Genomic DNA, 20,892 nt, shown 5'->3' with positions numbered 1-20,892 from the left:
ATATTAGAAATAAAATTAATGAAGACATGAAACTTGTATTTCAAAAATTTCTAAGAAGTGAAAAACAATCTTCAATGCTTCAAAAGCAAAGTAAAGAAGTATGCTCAGTCATTCCTACATAAGATCAAATCGCCCTCAAAACAAGAACTAGAAAAGAAATCAAAATCAAAGAAGATTAATAAAGAGAAGTAAAGAAAACCTACATATCTTTGAATACCTATTATTTAGAATCCTGAAATAGCGAAGCATATGGCTCATGGTAAACTACAAAGATAACAAAATAATTTCTCACTTTTCTTATCATTTCTTATTTGCAAGAAGTTAAATAAAGAAACAAAGAGATAACACATTGTCTACAATTTTAAAGAAACCATTTCCTTTCTTGAAATTGAAAATTAAAACCTTATAAAGTGGAAACTCTTGGAGAAAAACAATGTGTCTCAGCTCAAATCTCCTCTTCTTCTCACAAAGTATTAATTGAATATGACAAGTGAATCAATTAGCCGTAGTATGTTTTCTAAAGTCAAATGTAAGAGGAAGTAACAAAAAAGAAAGTGGTGATATCACTTCTGTTATCTAGTTCCAGCAATTTTTTATTTTGTTTACAAAATATCACAAGAGTATTGCATATCTATTTTGATTGTCATACAATAAATGAAGAATATTCTGCCAAAAATAGAATTTTACAAAATGAATTCATATCTCACGAATATTTACATTTGAACATTAATTCACATACATGATAGTAGTATGGTAAAAATGAATATATACATGACACCTATTATCGGTTCTCATCATACCATCGGATCCAATAATAATATTTATCCTCTATGGCGATCTGACGATTGTCCAGAAGCGTGCCATCTTCTACCGGTATGGAAAACTAACTTAATATGGTAAACTGCAGGACCTCCTTTTAACTCAAATCAAAGCCAGCATCAGCATTTATGGCATACAGTAATTTGGATTCAAGTTGATCCTTACTGCATATAAACATGAGTTTGTTTGTCAGGGAAACCAGTTTACAGGCATTTTCACATATAGGCTTGTTCCAGAGTAAGAAGCAAAACAACAACCAAAAAGACTAGATAAATACACCAGATGTTCTAAATCTTGTGAGTATATTCAGTTTCAATTCATGACCACTCATGAGATCTATAACAATGGACAAAACTACATAATTCCATGTTCGCACTGCAAACTACAAAGACAAGCTATCACCAGTCACTTATAGTACAAACCTTCTATATGGTGGAAGTTTTAACAGATTCATACAGGTAGCTGCTGTTGGTAATCTTTCCAGAGCATCTTCAGAAGCATTACCACCAGCCCTACAAGTAGCAAAGTCAGAATATTGCACCCAGTATAAGCATTACCGGGAAAAATCAATCGGAGTAAATTACTAGTACTAGGCAATTATTAATTTCTAAAATTAATAATGTATGTAATACAACAATTTCCAATAAAACTTTCAATTAATTGAATTTTAAACCACTGTCTGAGACTTTTGGTTAGCAAGACTGCAAGACACTCGATATTATTAACACATTCACCTTTGTATGCAGAACAAAGGCTCAAGATATCGGAATCCAAGCAATGGTCCCCGAGAGCAACCTGTCACAAACCTGTAAAGATGGTAAATTTATTATTCATACCAAGTCAAAAAAAAAAAAAGAAACACCAAATTCTATAACTATGTTATCTTACTTTAAGAATTTTTTCTGGTTTTCCATTGAAAAGCCTTTGAGTACTTCCCAGAACATCTCAATCACATCATGCTCCTATCAGAAGAAATCATATGCAAAAATTCAAGAGTCAATTAAGAGAGAAATCTATTCAAGACCAAAAGGGTGTCTTGCCCTTCTCATCATGAGTTAATGACATGAAAAGTTAGGACTCACAAGGATATTTACTTATTTAGACAAGATGCAAAAAATAAAAATGTAAAAGATCAACAAACATCTATTTCTTTTTTATCAAACTTTTTTTTTATATATAACAGTTTCACTAAAAAGAAAGAGGGGATGTGAAATTAGGATGGTAATAAGATATCCTCCAATGTCGAAGTAATAGAAAAAGGGAGTAGCAGACGGTGATTCCCCTGAAACAACCGACTATAAACGCAACCAATTCAATAACATGTGTTGAACTAATAAGTTTTAGACAAAAGACTAAACATTAATGAGTCGTGATTCATATGCTTGATGGAAAGGAGGTCTCTTGTTCATGATCTGCATGGAACACTATTGTGATACAAGGGCTGTAGAGATTATGAGAGGTATACACTCAATTGGACATTTTGTTTGAGATGAAGCAACCAAACTGTGACAAGGTATACTTTTGTAAATGAAGGTCTTAAGCAGTTCCAACCTTAGTAGAACCAAGAACTACTAATAGCATGCATGCAGTTGGAATGACGAAGCAGAAAGTGAGTTGGAATTTGAATCACTGACATATTCAGATGAGAGTCAGGAAAAGAAATGCAAAACAAACAAATTTTTTAATTTGGGTGTAGTGGGTAGAGACAAACCCTATATGCATGTAGAATTTATCAGTTCTAGATAAAAGATGGAGAAGAGAAAGACTGACATATTCAGATGAGAGTCAGGAAAAGAAATGCAAAACAAACAAATTTTTTATTTTGGGTGTAGTGGGTAGAGACAAACCCTATATGTATGTAGAATGTATCAGTTCAAGATAAAAGATGGAGAAGAGAAAGATTAGAGACTTTTGGAATATGATCGGTAACTGCATAAAAAATGAAGCCCTGACACTTATTTAAACTAATACAAGACTCCAAGTCCCAAATGAATATGTGAATTGGTAACAAAGTAAAGATAATAGCCAATAAATATGGAAACTAATCTTAAAAGATAATCTGTGACACTAAGAAACTAACTCTACGAGATAGTTTTAGAGATTTTAATTTAGAGTATCATTTAATTGTCTTAATGTATGATTGACTAAATCCACATGACAGCCAGAAAGCTTACACTATGATAGCTTCCTGCATAATTCGTATGCTGCCGCAAATCATCAACGTCCAAGCTGTCAAGTGATCCTGATATCAGAAGCTGTAGGGAAAAAAATAGGTCAAGCAAGCTGGGTAATAAGTCATACTTAGACATTATCAAACATGCGGTCTTATTTTCTGAAGAATAAGATGAAGATTGATCACCAGAAAATGGCAGTAAAATGGGACAAAAATCAGCAAACTAAAGAAATTCAGTATGAACGAATAAATAAGTCTGTATCAATAAATCAAGGCTTTCAGTTATCATTTGTTTCACAAGAGCAACTATGGATATTTGCTTTAGCACAATGATGCTATTTGCATTGTTTTTTAAACTATATCCGGTATAAATTGTGAAACCAATGGCCAACAATGCTATTTTTAACATTGAGAACCCACCCCTCCAGAAGAAAAAAAAGAACAATAAATTAACTGTTATCTGATGAAAAAAACAGGTCAACATAAATTTAGTTTCTACTTATTCAAGGGATGCAAATGTGCAAAAGAAAAGCGAAGATCACCTCCAGAGTTGTCTTATATTACTTATTCTTATTATGATTTTTTATTTATTTATTTATGATTTAGGAATTAGGATTAAGTCCATGCATCCCTATAAATAGGGATTAGTATTTAGTCTTCTGTATCAAGCTACAATCAAGTCATAATCAATAATATTCAAGGTTCTTATTATTTTTTCTCATCCTTTGCTAAAAAATACCACAATCACAACAGCAACTACAGACCAAACATGGTTATATACCCATCCTTCCAGCAGTAGCACAGGTATATTATGACATGCAGGAGAAAATGAAATGCATACGGTTGTTAAACAGATCCTTAACAGCACAACGCAAAAGCAAAATTTAAGTTAAAATTATGAGAAAAATAGCTGTAGAAGCCTAAAAGTGAAAAGAGTTAGAAGAGAACCTGAAGTTCATGCTCATTAAACATATCAATCCAATCCTTCTGAATAAGTTGCTGAAATCCTCTCAAGAAATGAGAACTTTGTTGGCGTATCTGGAAACATTATTATGTTTATGTAACAAACATTAAATTTTTTGGCATCAAGAAATACAATTCAAATTTAAATAATTGTACTTTACCTGAGAATTCAAGCGATGATTGGCTACAAGATGGATAAAAGTAATAACATTCTCATTTGTGACGCGCAGGTTCTTTCCCCCTGGAAGAAGCTCCTCTTCTGTTTGCTCTCCATATTCATTATTTAATATAACAAAGTATAGTTCCAATTCCGAAATGTCACCCTCATAACGCTGTTAGTCAAAACAGAATCAATGAAAACAAAATGAGACACTCACTAAGGAAAATGAGGATGCCTAAGATAAGAAGGGTTTGATGCTGGCCTCCCATTCCCATATCCATCAAACTAGTCCTCAATATGTGCCATTAGATCAGTTCATAGAATGACAAATCAAACAGCATTAACTCACACTTAGGGACCAATTAAATGAAATCAACATTTTTGGGAGGACGAAAATGAAAATCTTTTGACTTTTCTCAAGAACGAGGCAGATCCAAGGAAATGAAAGCTAAAGAGCCGATATTACCTTTAGAAATATAAGATGACGATATAATTCAGGGTCCAAGGAAGGCAAGTCATTCAAATAGTTGTGCCTGATATAAGAGGAAAAAGGATGTAAGAAAGCAGGAAGTATAGCTTCCTCAAATAACAAAGCAGATAGCACCATATATTAATAACAATCAAGGAAACATGTTTCTATTGGAAGTACACAAAACAATTTCATTTCAAGAAATGCACAACATCGACGACCAGCCAAGCAGTATATCAATGCTAGGTTTTGGCCTATCTCAATCTTACAAAACCAACTTGTAAAGTGAGGTGTACCCCACTTATACAGAATTATTCAGGACATCATTCATTCAATGTGGTACTCTTAATACACCTTTCACACCCAACACTATTGGGGATTTATGCGTGGATATAAATGATGGGTGGCCCGATAACGGAATCTTGATAGCATGTGGCCCAACGAGTCTTAGAAAGACTCTAATACCATCTTAGAATTTGGGTTCAGCCTAACTCAATCTTACAAAACCAGTTTGTAAGGTGAGTAGTGCCCCCACTTATAAACAATTATTCAGGGCATCATTCATTCGATGCAAGAGTCATAAACAAATGCATAAAAATTCAGGATTTAAAGCATTAAACAATCCAAAATTTAATAAAAAAGAACTCCACAAAGCAGGCCAAAAAGACACCTTAAGTCTTACTTCTGTTTCAATTTGCTCAAAAAGAAAGTAGCAAATGGTAAATCCACAAGAATTCCTTCAAACATAGCCTACAAATGTACCATGTGAAAGTGAAGTTCAGTTTCAGCCAAACAATCAATATAGGTAAACCAAAAAAAATGCATAACAGCATAAGGTGGTAGTTTCGGTCACTATGCAAGGCCCCACTTTATTAAAACTACAGCGGGAGAAATGGGACAAAAACATACCTTTGCAAGCAGAGTACCAAGAAAGTGGAAAAATTGGAGATGTTGCTCATGTATCATTCCAGATCCGGGATTTGGATAAAGCAGATGATCCGCTGTTTCCTGGATGCATTGATGTTCAGATGACCATAAACCAATAAATAACAATGAAAATATAGGGAATATCAAGGAATGAGTATAAGCTAAAGCTTTTTCTAATCAGAAGTTTTAAAACTTCAAAGCTTACTTATTTCCATTTAAGATGTTTAAGTTCATTTTATGGTTCAATGCAGTTCAGTTTACTAATATGGCTCAGTTAATCATATTTTTGCACACCTCTAGTACCATCCCACTGCACCTATATTTTCATTCAAGAAGGATACATTAACAAGCTTCAACTTGATTCTCAAGCTTGGCCATTGTGCTGAAATTACTATCACATTTGTAAAAGCTAATCCTATTTTAAAGGACAGACTCAATGCAGTTCAGTTCAGTCTATGTCAATGATATTGTTTTAACCGGAGGTGATATAGATGAAATGGCTAGAATAAAAGAGAAACTAGCTGCCAACTTAGAAATCAAAGATTTAAGATCCTTGAGATACTTTCTTGATATGGAGATTGCCGGATCAAAGAAAGGAATTGTTGTTTCCCAACAAAAGTATATTCTAAATCTCTGAAGGAAACTAGAATGAGTGGTTGTAGACCAGCTTGCAGATAAACCCATGGAACTTAATGCCAAACTTTGGGAAAAAGGAAAAGTTCATGTGGACACTGGAATGTATCAAAGATTGGTTGGTAAACTAATTTATTTGGCCCATACTAGATCATACATTGCCTTCTCAGTTAGTGTGGTAAGTCAATTTATGCATTCCCCTTTTAAGAAACATCTTAAGGTCGTTTACGTAATCCTGAAGTATCTGAAAGGTAATCCAGGAAAGGACTTATTTTTTAAGAAGATTTGTGAAAGGAATGTCTATATTCACAAATGTTGATTGGGCAGGATCAGTAACAGATTAGAGATCTACCTATGAATATTATACATATGTTTAAGGTAATCTTATAACTTGAAGAAGCAAGAAACAAGGAGTGGTAGCAAGAAGTAGTGCAAAAGTAGAATTTAGAACTATGGCTCAACGTATTTGTGAAGGACTGTGGACCCACAGAGTTTTAAAAGAACTGAAAGTAAAGATTGAACTTCCACTAATTATACTCGGCCAATAAGGCAACCATTAGCATAGCTTATAATCCAATTCAACATGACATGACCAGACCCATTGAGATAGACCATCACTATAAATGAGAAATTAGATGTCGGTCTCATATGTCTACCATTTGTAACTTAAAGTCAACAAACTACATACATCTCAAAAGTTTGGCTAGATCTACATTTGAACATTTTTGTAGGCAAGTTGGGCATGATAAATATCTATGAACCAACTTTAGAGGGGTGTTGGAGTAACTGTATAGTTTCTTTATTTGATTTTATATTTAGTCCTTTTTATTATAATATTACTCTCCTATTTCTAAAATATTCTCCTAGAATATTCCTTTTCAATCTCCATATTTATACCAGCAATTGTTGTAGAATAAAATAGAACAGGATTCCCTATTATTATCTAATAATAACACACTATGAACTTAACGCTTATACTATTAGGTAGGTCAAATGCACATGAATGGTGCACTCTCTTCAATATTCGTCTTTCAAAATAATGCACACATCTTCAAATATTTGTATGACCTTAAATAATCCATACTGCACATCAAAGGAAGCCCGTGTGATGTTCTCCATGAAATCTTTGAATATTCCACCTCCATCTATTCCAGCTTCTTCAACTCCAAACTCATTGACAAAAGTCACACGAATCTGAAAATTTATTAAAAGGGCGATTTACAAGTTCCATTAAAGACCATAAAGTAGAGAATGGTTAATAAATATAACGATAGGCCTTAGGAAAGAATGTCACCAGTCCTCGGAGATCATCTTCTGACAACTGACTCATTTGATTATAGGCATCTTCCAAAATATGATCTCGTCTTATTCTGAACCGGTTTCTAGTAAATACAGCCTGAGATCCATGTCTTAACCTAGCAGCAGCTAGTTGAGACTGATAACAATAATAGACAGGGTCAAAGTATAAGAAATACATCAGTGACATGTGATATGCAGAAACTCCAAAGCTGCCCATTGGCATTCACTTTTGATCCATAATAATAATATAATCATTATTGATATTTAATGAAGTTAAAATGAATGAAATTCTTACGGTGAAAATTTTAACCCTGCTTGTAAATGGTATCAAGAAAGCAGCCTGCTTTAAAATTTCATTTGCTCGTGCATTTTCTATAACAGCCTGTGGAGAAAAGATTACACAGCTACAAAATTAAGATTGCAGATTGTTTCACCTTATAACAATATTAGGGAGGGATCATACCTGAGAGATAAAAAAGTCATTCACCCCATCAGCATGGAAATCACTGGGGGATGTAAACTGGCGTCTGTTGTTCCAATCTTGGAGCTAAGGGAAGAAAATTAAAAGGTGTAAGTTAGTAATAAGATAAATAATTTATATGCACATGGTTACGGTTATTAGATGTAAATGCATATGGGTCCATCTTCATATAAGAGATAAAGAGGAACCTGTATGAATAAATATCAGAACAACGAGGAAAACCTCAAAATATCTCTTATTTAATAGAAAGAAGAGTACTATTAGAAAAAGAGTGAAATCACAATTAGAGGAACGATAAGATATCCTTTAAAGTGAAATAGGAAAAAAGGAAAACAATAAAGGGGGAAATAATAATAAAGGCAGTAACTAAGGGCGTCCAGTCTAAAATAAAATGGAGTAACTAAGGGCGTCAAAAAACCATAAGCAACAAAAGATCCCCAAAGCAAAGAACTAAGAGATGCCTTTAAAGATGCACAAAATATCACAATATCAATGACAGCCTTTTTAGCCCAATGGAGAGGAATCATAAAACTAGATAAGAGAAAGAAAAACATTACGGGGGGAACCATAAAAAATGCAGCAACTACGGGTACCAGGTCTCTAATAGTTATGGCATAGCACCGTAAAATCCATAAACAATAAAACATCTCATAGCATTAAGAGATGCCTTTGAAGATACACAATATTACAATATCATGACAGCCTAATAGCCCAATGGAGAGGAAACATAAAACTAGATATACAACAGCTGAGATTGTTTCCACTGTTCTACCTGGGACAGGAGCTCAGAGACGACTATGCTAACCCTCTGTTGAACGGCTTCAACAGACAACTTTTTACTGCTTGTCCTAACTGGAATAGATCTAACCGAATTAGCAGATGAGGTATGATTTACCCACAGTAGCTGCCACAAAGCCTGCAGAAACAGCAAAATTGCTGAAATTAACTGTAACTGCAAAATGTTACATTTGTATCAAGCAGTATAAGGAACATGAGCAATATTATGGGTCATGTCCACCAGTTTTACAAAACACAGATTCTCCAGTTCTTTGCACATGCGGATACATAAACTTGCAAAGATTTGACACACCTTATATTGATCTAGCTTAAAGTGAAAGGAAGAAAGGGTTCCATTTCAGTAAGCAATTAATGAGCTTCTTTCCTAAGGTTTTCAATCTCAGAACTCACAAATTTTCATAAGAAATAGATAATCTATTCCTAAAATAGTACCTGCTTCAACAGAATGATGAGGCTGCTGATATCCTTCAGTGATAGGGGTTTCTCCTGCTCATAAAATTCCTCATTATCAACTATCATAAGCATATGCCTGACCAGAAAAAAGATTATAACATACTTCAATCATCACACTCAAACAAAACTGTGATTAGATTAAAAGAAAATTGAATGACCACGGGCACAGGGGTTATAGTTCATATACCACAACAGGAATTTATTAAAATAATCAACATTCTAAAGTCTTACTTGTAGACAGGACAGAATACAGCAAGAGGCAACAGCCAACCAGGGGCATCTCCTGAGAGATATGATAATTGCTCAGACAAAGATGACCATTTTTTATTCTCATGGCACCGTTTCATAAAATTCCAAAGCATAGGAACAAGGTCAGTTCTGTAGGCAAGCACAGTCATAATCCTTTCAAGTGGCAAAGTATTGAAGATAACATATAAAAACCCACAAACTGCACCAACAGCTGCAACCTCCATATCATCTGGCCCATTGGCAGATGAAATACCTCTAAATAATATATTTGTCTGCACAAATAAAAAATGACAATTCACCATCAATTTTTTAAGGGAAAAAAACAGTGGTTAAGGAAAATTTAGATGGCACTCAAGTTAGAAAAGTCATTTGCATGATGATATACCAATTGCAGAAGGAAGCGGGTATCTATGGAATTACAAATTTGTTGGTCCAATTTCCTATCCAGAGCTACTTCCATGACTTCATCATCGCCAGTCACATCATCCTCAGCAATCATAGAATCTGACATTAACAACCATCAGCTTAAAAACAAATGGTACAGAGAGACATATAACCATTTCATATTTGCATAAAAAAGATATGTTATTAACTATGATGAAGAAAAGATCAATTTAGCAACTTAGTTACATAAACATATTTCTGCTAGTAACTATAGTTAATTTGTGTGTAAGGCTAACTAGGCAGGCAAACATCAGGACATAAATAATTGAGGAAATAAGATTCTATCTCCCTCACTCCACTACCCTGTATTTCTACCAGACTTGATTGATCCTATTTTGAGGACACATAAATCACATCTTCACCTCACTTGCTACCTCCAATGAGAACTTCTCATTATTATTTTCAACTGCCATCGAAAGTTCCTCCTCTGATATTAGAGAAGTGGTTGCATAGTAGTTAAACTTGGAATTTTACTCAAGATCGGAAAGGAGAGCCATGGGCGGCCTGACAAATGAGAACAAAAGAGCTTGGATCCAATACCCACTATTACATTCTTTGAAAATTAATAAGAATTTGACCAAAAATAGAAGATTACAAAGAATGAGTAGGGCATAAGTTCCCCAATACCCTTCTCTCACCCATAAACCCTAGCTTCCCCATCTAATTTTCTTCATGGAAGTTGGAAATACTTTCAAGGACCGCTCTGATGACAGCCACCTTCCCTCTTCCATTTGCTCTGGGCAGCTCCCCCTCTTCAAGGACCGATCTGATGACAGCCACCTTCCCTCTTCCATTTGCTCTGCGCAGCTCCCCTCTCCAATCTTCTACCATTTACCGCCTCTGGTTGTCATTCTTGGTCATGTACCTCCTTATCATAAGGGAGGTATACATTGTCAAGGGAAGCCAATGCAACAATTATTGAGTAAGCCTGCAGCGTGGGTTGGTCTGGCAAGGGCTGTCGGTTAGAGAAAGGAGCTGGGAGGAAGAACGGGAAGATTAAGGAAGAGTAAAATACTTGGTGTGGAAGGTGTATGATATTACTGTGTGAACAGATGAATCCAACAATTAAAATTAATGGTGTTTTGTGGACCACTTATAACCGCAGTCCATATTAGCCTTAGCCTTCTTTTATCAATAAAAATGAAAGAAGCACAATGAGATGAAAGTTGATAATGTTCATTGTAATATAAGTTAGAAAGAAAAGGAACATCTTCAATCAAACCAGACTCTGATTAGAAAACATACTTTCTCTACTATCAGATCTTGTCAGAGAGGGGTGCGCTTCCAGTAAAAATGTAGTAACAGCTGCAAGGTCTATGGCCTGAACAGAAATAAATACAGCTCAACTTTAAATCAATAACAAGTATACAAACGTTTCAAACTTCAATTGCATAAAAATTAAAACAACTTAAACCACCAGTACGCAAATACCCCCTTCCAAATTGAAAAAAATTAACTTTCAACGCCATGTGATCATATCTAAGGACAGTCTAGCTTTATGTAGAATGATCTTAAAATATTATAAAGATTATACATAAGGATTTATGAAACATCCAAAATTTGTTTAGTATGCAGAGCCTTAGAGTTCTAGACCTCCAAAGCCTCTAAAGGAGTGTTTAGATAAACAATTTAATAAGTACTTATTCAGTAAACACTTATCATATGAGAGCTTATGTTGAGCAATTTATTTGTAGTCTCAACATTTGTTTTCGCCGTAAAAATATAACTTAGAGAAGAGTACAAATTAAAGAGGGGATGGCAAGAGATGAGTACAAATTAAAGAGGGGATGGCAATAAGTTTTGTGTAAGTTGTTTCTAAAAGCTATCCAGTGTTGTTGATGGTGGTCCATGACGGAGAGCCAAAAACCTGCCATACCGTCTGCTTTGCAGTGCCTTTATAGCGGATTATGGCAGAAAAACCCGCAATATCGGCCAATATTTACCATTGTGGCAAGCCCAAAAACCGGATATTAGATAACACTGGAGCTATCTCAAGAAGCTTATTAAGATGCCCTTTATAGGATTCTTGAAACATTTACACAAGTGCTGAAGTCATGAGATGAGACCAAATAAGCTCGTTAAAATGCTTCCTTCTTTACAATCTGTTTCAACCTGTTTGTGCTTCCTCCTTTCCTAAGTAAGAAATCAAGCTTACGACCTTCTACTTCAGTTAATATATAATATTCTTATTATCTTTAATGTGTTTCTTCATTTATAAAATATCGAGAAAAAATGTATATCCACAATGACACCAGCCTTTGACTCAATCCAAGAAAAATCATAAAGGATATCAAACATAAAATATTGATGACAAATGGTACATTGTAGGATTAATAAGCTTACCATATTGAACGAACAGTCAGGTTGAGACAAAGCAACTCCACCAGTTTCTAATATATTTCCAAGAAGACAGGCATACGTAGGAAATTCATCTGATATATCCTTAGGTAGAAAACTGATCAAATTAGGCACAAATGTTGCCATTTGATGAATGTAATGTAGGCTCATGCTTTGTCTTGCAAAAACCTGAGTATCCAAAAACAATCCAACTTTCATGATACTTGCCATAGTAGAAAATAAATATATCCACAACATAAGCAAGCGCTCAAAGGAAACTTCTGCGTGAAGGTTGGAGAAATAAATAGAAAACAATAATTATTGTGGTCATAAATGCTAAGAGTCCCACATAGGATGAGATGTGGTCTGAAAATGTGCTTAAAAATGCTTGGTAGTCTTCGCTTTACAAGCCAGAATTATAGAGTTGAATAGGCCCAATATAGAAATCAAAGATTGTATCAGGGTTATCATATGCATGCTTTTTAGGGCAAATTGGAAAAATTCCACAAAACTAATGTTTATTTATTTTAAGGGTAAATCTGGATTTTTGCGTTCAAAACAGTTCAAACCCGCTCGGGCCAGGAAGCACTCTGCCCCTTCTAAACATCAAACAGAGGCCGCTATCTCAAGCTGAGACGCAAGCCACTATCTCAAACTTCTAGTTATCATAAAGGAGAGCACCTCCACAAATAGACTCAGTATAATAAATACCTGTCTAAGGTTTGGAAACACATGCCATAAGAAAGGAATTGTAAGGATTTGCAATGAGAAGCTATATCTTGGATCAGTGTCTGAACAAATACATGGTTTCTGACCAATGTGACACATTACACCTGTAAGCACACGCTCCAAAGACGATCCTATACATTTTTCTGCATTACCCTGCAGTAGATCATTCAAGTAATTTATGCACATAAGCAATAGATCAAAAAAGTCAGATTAACTTATGATGAAAGGAATATAAATTTTATTTGTATATTTGATCCACTGGCCTGCGTTTTCTTAATTGAATAAAATTTTATAGAAAAGGATGACATAGATGCATATAGTTTTAAATTAGGGTTAGGCTAACCAGTGCCCTCAGGGCACTCTTTAAGCATATTAAATAAAGAAAATATTTTTTATAAAAATTAATATTTCAATTTCCAATGCATTTTCAATGCATTGAATACACGTATTTTTAAAAAAACTTACCACTTTAATTACTTAAAGAGTGCCTCAAGGGCACTGGTTAGCATTTCCCTTTAAATTATAGGGTTATAGATGAGGAAGGAGGGAAGAGAAAGAAATCTGACTTGTTATTACGGTTTGATTTAATACAAATGACTAAACATGAGTTGTCATTACGGTTTGATTTTATACAAATTACTAAACATTATTGACCTTGACCATTAGGTATACGAATACTAGACTCTTAATCCTAGTTTAATGGAGATGCACTATCAGTATAAAAAAAATTTTACATTGTCATCCAATAGAAATATAACATTATGCCATGTCATATAAGTAATTTAAAATTTTCAGTCTCACTTGATGGGATACAAGATTTTCATTGATTGGGCAGTGTAAAACTAATTTACGCCGTCAGTGCATATCTTATTTTCTCTAATTAAATAAGGAAACTATTCATGATAATTAGTGGACTTCTAATCCTAATTAAATAGAGCTACAAACCTTCAAATGGTTTCAGTCATTGTTTTTCTTGATAGCCATTAATTAATCAACAGCCTTTATATCCACTAGATTTTTAAAAATTATTCTAGGTGTGTGTTGCTCCGGGAGAGTCAAGATTAGTAGGTAGGAAGGTTGAACTCTTTAACCATACCCCCATATTAGAAATTTCTTTGTTGTTAGTGAGGCAAATCAATTCTTTAATCATCCGTGTGTTGATCACTGGAAAGCCGTTGACAGAATTTTGGGATTAATTAAAAATTCAACAGGATAAAAACTAGTAGCGTGCAAAAAACGAGATTGGGATAGATCTGTGAAAATTGAAAGGAGGTGATTTTTCTGAATATGCTCTAGTGAGTTAACACCCAGCTGAATCTAATTAATTTATATAAATGAAGATTACAAAAATAATAAATGTAAAGTGCAAGGTAAGCTTAACGTATTCTGCTTGTTAAAAGGATCTAGACTACTTGGAAGGTGCAACATTAATGTGATTCCATTTCCAACAAAATCTCCTTGTCATAGGAAATCTACCTTAGGCCATTGTGTTCTCTTAAGAGGATTTCAATTTATTCAATTTACGAAAAGCTCGAAACAAGATGTGATTGCAGGCTCAAGTGGAAAAGCAAAATATTGAGCTACAACATTCACTACATGTGAACTCAATATCGAAACAGCTCATTAATGAGTTGAAATTGTGAGGTAGGAACTATAAGAGACATTTGTGACTATCACACAGCTCTTCATATTGCATCAAACTCAGTCTTCCATGAAAGAATTAAGTATATAGAGATTGAGTGTCACTTTATTTGTAAGCACTAAGCAGATTGCTTTTGGAAATATTAGCATGTATTATTAACTTAAATGATGAAATTCACCAAAATCTTCGAGGACAGAATTTTGTATGTCTGCTACAATCTAAATTCTTTAGGTCTCTACACGTTAGCTTGAGCAGTGTTGGAAAAAGAATATAATTAACATTACATGTTTCAAGTAGCGTTAGAATTCATTGCATCAGGAATCTTCTATCGTATGAAATAATGCTTGTTTTGATTTCTACTCTTGTAAATTGCACTCCTCCTGTATATGTGAGTTCTTCACTCAAACATATTTCTGTGAAGAACTTCTATCTCATTGTATCGGGAATCTTCTATCTTATAAAATCATGCTTGTTTTGATTTCTCTTCGTGTAAATTGCATTCCTCCCGTATTATGTGTTCTCCACTAACATATTCAGAACTTTCTCATATTTTATTTACATTTTTCTCTCAAGTCATACCTTTGGTTTGAAAATCTTTATAAATAACAAATTAAATTTCATATCATTATAATCAACTTGACAGGGATTAATTTTACAGGGTGCCTATAAATAAATAAATAAAAAGTACTATGTTACCTTTCCTGTAAGAATAATTTCTCTAAGTAGATTGAATCCATTGTTTTGAGATAGATATCCTACTATCTTACAGCTCCATGGTAGCTTGAGATCTATCAACAGTACTAAAACTTCCAATAATGGAATAGCTGATGCATTAGACTCCTTCGGAGTCAATAAAAGTTGATCCTTCAACTGATTTCTGTTGAGTAAAGTAATATATTAGGAAGATAGCACAAAAGCTTTGGAATAAAAAGTAGTCAAACCAAAAGTAGATCCCTAGTCTAATATTTAACATAACTCATTCTCAGGCATGCTTAAATAATGCTACAAATACAATAAAAAGGTAATGAGAAAACAGAAGTTAGAGATTGAGACAAAATGACAAATAAAAAAGTTTTAGGTATAGGGAAAGTGTTGTAATGATTTTGTACGAAGAAAACATTTTCTATTCAAGGTCATAATTCTTGAAACTTTCAAAAAGACTGATGAGCTAAGTCATTTTTCGAGTTTCAATTCAATCCCCTAATCTTCAGCGATTCCTGTGACAACCATTTCAAAGACCAAAATTTCATTGAAATTCAAATATTTTATTTAAGAGCAGCAATAACTAAGAATAACACATTAACTTCTTCCAGATTCATACAGCTAATGCAATACAAATAACTTCCAGATTCGTACACCTAATTCAGAACAAGTAATTCTTCCAGATTCATACACCTAATGCAACTCTCCCATTATATTGTTTCCTATGGTTATTACTTAAAAAAAAAAACCTCACACAAGCCCTTTGAGCTAGAAGCGTGGAGGATACTCAAATTTGTACACTTGTGCTTCAATCTCAAATTAGTTATGAACAGCAAGGCAGCAGGGATTTATACCACGCCAAAGACCAACTCTACTGAAAGCTAAGGTTATTTGATCAAGGATGGTTAAAAGAAAAAGCTACAGTTAGAACCAACTCAACCTAATTTTAACAACTCGGAAAGATATAACACTTTTTTATTGTAATAACACTTGAATAATTTAGAATGAAAAACATGTGTAGCTGTGTTAAAATAAGAAAAGACAAAGGCCCAAAATTAGTAAAGCAAACCTATTATGATGTAATGCACGAATACAATTATATGCAAGTTTCTTCACTCGGTAGTTCACCAAAGCACATATGGATGAGTAATCCTCACCAGCAAAAAGCCTCACAGCATCCCCTGTAGAATATGTATAAAGTATTTGCTTAATGTTCTATTCATCAAATATAATAGAACTATATGTTCGAAAGCGTAAAGTCTTGCCTAAACCTTACAAGTTACAACCAAAGTGCAGTAGAAAATAAACAGTAAAAACAATGCCAAATGTCGGATAACAATTACCACTCTCTTGAACAAACTGTAGAAGCAATCGGCCAATTTGCACAAGAAATAAAAAATCATCATGGTTTTCAGCATTAAAGAAATAGAGGAACTGGCGGAGGAAATCAGAATCTGGACCGAACACTTTCCTGAATGCACACAAAACGGTATTAAAATGAGTGCAACAGGCATTGCAACGTTCAAGCAAGACAATACTAAAATAAAATACATAAATAATTTTTTTAGAAACTTATACTGAAGAGATGCAAGCAGCCTTCTGTTTCACACAATAATACAGAGACGGCAATCAAACTTCACCTGTCAACATTAAGGAAATTCTTTCCATAGATTTTAAGGAATTTCTGTCGTAGCTTAGACTGTTCCGCTCTGACAACTCTTTTCCCTCTGAAGCATTTCTGTAGCAAGAATCAGTCAACAATTTGCAAGAAAATTATGAATTGTAGATCTTCATTCATTAGAAATGCATCTACCCAGTTGTATATATTTTATCAAGTAGACCACATCTTAAAACAAATCTAGGTCGGTGAACTCTAAAATTTGGAAATGCTAAATCATTGATTCATAAGTTGAATAAAAAATGCATCATAACTAACAAGATCAAATGGATTATTTATTTCGAGTCTTTGATTAAAGAGGCAAAAAATAGAAAATGGCAGTCATAAATTACTACACTAGAAACAAATCTTGTATGTTGAAATCATCAAGTATACAGAGTTCACATCATTTCCCTTAAAATATTGGAGGTGACAGGGTTGGTGAGATAACCGTTAAGAGATCATCAGGGTGAAGACAGGAAATATCGGTGTGATGTATTATAAACCTGAATTTCCTCTTATCCAAAAACTGAGGCAGGAAAAGTTATACAAGACTAGAGATCCTGCTCCTATTCCAAATTATTTTCCCCTTTGTCACCTAATTTCTCAATCCTTCTCTCCTTATGTAAGAGTAAAACTAACTGAATCAAGTTATTACATGGTTACACTTGTACTATATTTTAATAAAATGAGAGAAAATATGACTGTATTACTAACTCTATCATGACTTAATTTAAATTGTAAGATATAAATATTTGTATGCTTAACTTGTTATCAATGAATTAAAAAATGTATGCAACATAGAACACGAAAGTATTTCGTTAACAAATTGATATGTAATTTACAATAAATAATTTTAAGAAAGGAAGTGGAAATAAATATAACAGCTTCAGCTTATCAACAAAAAAAGGAAAAATAATAATCTCAGTCTATACATAATTTATAATTTATTTCATTTTGACTGTGGGATTGTTTACTTTATTTTGGGAAAGAATAAAGCATATACATTAAATATTAATACATATTGTTACAGTATAATTGTATTAAAACATTCACTAAGAATAATACATGATAAATTCATACTTTTTCGCTTTATTAAAATAAAATGCAACTGTTCACTTTCTTTATTAATATCAAACTCTATTATTCTCTTTTTCAATAAATGAATTGAAGTACAAATGACTATGACAACTATAAGTTAAAGTTCTTTTTCAAGGAAACTAAATATTTCTCTCTAATCAAACTTTGGAGGCTTTGATAAACTCATTTGGAAGTTTAAAACTCACTATAAGGGTCTGTTTTATTTGCTTAAATATGAGGAACAGAAAAAATTGTTCTATTTTGGATTTTAAAATTGTCATGGGACATAACAAACCTATAAATGAGGTACAGGGAAAGCTCTAAATTTTGATGGTCATTAAATATGGAACAGCTTTAATCTCAAGGACAACACTGCCTAAAAGACCAAAATACTCGTTTTTCTACTTAAAGAGTCATTTTCTCTCCCTCCCTCTTTCACCCAGTGTTGTCCATGGCGGAGAGCCAAAAAGTTGAGTTGTTGTATGGTGCTTTGGCGTGTAAAAAGCGCACCCTAGAGTATTGTCTTTCATTCAGACAGTGATTTTGAGGATCGGTGGCCTGATTTATTTTTTACTTCTCTTATCCTTAAAAAAAAAGAAATTAAGCCAACAGTATTTCTAAAAAATATTAATTAAAAATGAGCTTATCTTTTGTAAGTATATAAAAGCGCGATATAAGGAATTTTTTGAAAAGTAGTTAAGAGGAGCTTTCCAAATCAAGTCGACCTTTCATAATTTTATCTATTTTTACAAATTAACTCAAATTCTAGCATTCATTGAAAAAATAGGAATTAAGATAGAAAATACCAACAATTACCAAACAACTTGAATTAAACTCTACTTCTAAAACTCCTAAATTTTAGCTTTAATTTTAAAGTAGCTATTAATGCCAAAAAAAGAACAAGGTCAAACAGTCTCTATATAGAATTAGTAAAACTGACATGCTCAAACTCAGAGACCTGATACAGAGCTTTCTCTATTATTGTTAGATATTTGAGAGAAATTGAGGGAGAGAAAACAAAAAATGTCTCAGAATATTGTAATTGCTATTAGTGTTAGATATCTCATCTCCTTTCGTCACAATACTATTCTTCTCTTTTATCAATGTAGTAACAATTCCACTAGCCATTAATAGCTAAGTATGATTAGTTGACTACTCTACTCACACCAACTCAACTCACTGTGTAGTTCCTTTTCAATGATTATGATGTCATCGTGTTTCTATGTGTGAACCAGACCATCCATCATCACATTTTATAAAACAACAAAAACAACAACTGAGCCCAATCCCACTAAGTGGAGTTGACAACTACATGGATCAACTTTCGCCATAATATTCTATCCAAGACCATGTTTCTATCCAAATCGTTTCGCCATAATATTCTATCCAAGACCATGTTTCTATCCAAATCGTTAATCTCGAGATGTTTCTTAATAACTTCTCTTATGGTCACTCTAGGTTTTCCTCTCCCTCTAATTGTTTGACTTCTCTTCATCTTCTCCTTACTACATAATCAACAACAAATCTTCTCTCTACATGTCCAAACCATCTAAGTCTATTTTCCACCATCTTCTCTACAATAGGTGCTACCATCACACTCTCTCTAATATTTTCATTTCTAATTCTATCATGTCTAGGCTTACCACACATTCAACACAATATCCCCAACACTTACTTTATTCTCGTGTTGATTCTTAACCGTTAACCGTCCAACATTCTGTCTCAACCGTACTACATCAAATTTCATAAAACATCCAATAAATGAAAACTCTAGTTTTAGAACACTTAAATGGAAGATAAAACAGTAAACATAATACTTCAAAATGGAAACTCAAAACGCCAAGCCAACTCAACAAACCACCAACTTCACACTATCAATCAATGCATTAAAAAACAGCCACTATTGCAAAATGCATAAAACGAAAACACACATAAAGTCCAATCATTAGCAAGCAAAACGAAACAACTTCACACTACAACCAAGCACAACTAATCGAATCAAAATCATCAAATCAAACGCATTAAGAAGGAGAAACAAAAAACCTGAATTCTGAGTGCAGCAGAGTTCTGCTGACGCAACCACAACCGCCGATTTCGTTCCAATCGCGTTTGTTCTAGAAGATTCTTCCTATCCCTTTCTTTCGAACTTCTCCCACCTAAATCAACTCGTTTGCGATTAGAGGGATCGCCACTGAAAAACATGTTGCTTGATTTCTTTCTTTCTACTGAGCTATGGCAAATTCACGCCCTAATTTACAGTTCAGAGAAAGTACAAAAAGTACGATTATCGAACGATTAGGGTTTTGAAGAGAATTTAGCCCTAGAAATCGAGAAATTGAGGGAAGAGGTGTTTGATTTGATGGAAAAATAGGCGAAAATGAAAATGGTGGTGGTAGGTAGAAAGGGGATTGTGAATAGGAGACGCTAATTTTATAATAGGGATGTGAAATGAAAAGAAGAGTGAATTGAATATTGGTTATTGTGTATTTATAAGATGAAAGTACATGAAAATAAGAAAAATGGGATTTTTCCCTCACTTTTTAGGGTGAAGTGTGTGTAATAAGAGGAAGCTTCTGAGGAGGGTAAAGAAGCAAGCAAGAAGCGGTTTAATTTGTGAGGTAAGAACAAAACGAAATGAACAAGCAAATGATGAAAATCCCCGTGTGTATGAGAAAATGAAAATATGTATGTGTTTTGGTTTTGGTGATAAAAATTGAATTTTAGTAAATTTATTTTTGAAATAAAGAAAGACTTAAGTCCGAAAAAAGAAAAAAATATATATATTAGAATCAAATGTTAAAGCATTTTATTAAAGCAACTTAGGCTTACACAAAAAAATTAAGCAACTTAATTGATAGTTGTGCAGAAAAATTAGAT

The 20,892-nt window shown here is 33.6% G+C and overlaps 1 protein-coding gene across 1 annotated transcript; it reads right to left on the bottom strand.

The window, feature by feature from the left end:
• Positions 1-651: 651 nt before the first annotated feature.
• On the bottom strand, positions 652-20,636 carry LOC131595292 (E3 ubiquitin-protein ligase UPL6). Its single transcript, XM_058867603.1, has 26 exons — positions 20,059-20,636; positions 16,919-17,016; positions 16,622-16,749; positions 16,348-16,459; positions 15,273-15,453; positions 12,917-13,087; positions 12,212-12,394; positions 11,114-11,189; positions 9,810-9,928; positions 9,407-9,696; positions 9,155-9,251; positions 8,697-8,840; positions 7,907-7,990; positions 7,739-7,825; positions 7,439-7,579; positions 7,213-7,338; positions 5,494-5,592; positions 5,267-5,334; positions 4,582-4,648; positions 4,117-4,287; positions 3,941-4,030; positions 2,994-3,074; positions 1,708-1,781; positions 1,554-1,625; positions 1,242-1,331; positions 652-983 (listed from the first exon to the last, which is right to left on the bottom strand). The coding sequence occupies exons 1-26, from the start codon at positions 20,215-20,217 to the stop codon at positions 917-919; spliced, it is 3,075 nt and encodes a 1,024-aa protein (XP_058723586.1). The 5' UTR covers positions 20,218-20,636; the 3' UTR covers positions 652-916.
• Positions 20,637-20,892: the final 256 nt, after the last annotated feature.

This window comes from Vicia villosa, linkage group LG4 (assembly GCF_029867415.1).
Source record: "Vicia villosa cultivar HV-30 ecotype Madison, WI linkage group LG4, Vvil1.0, whole genome shotgun sequence".
Lineage (NCBI taxonomy): Eukaryota > Viridiplantae > Streptophyta > Magnoliopsida > Fabales > Fabaceae > Vicia > Vicia villosa.
Note: the sequence above shows the minus strand (reverse complement) of the source record. Positions and strands in the feature narration are given on the sequence as shown.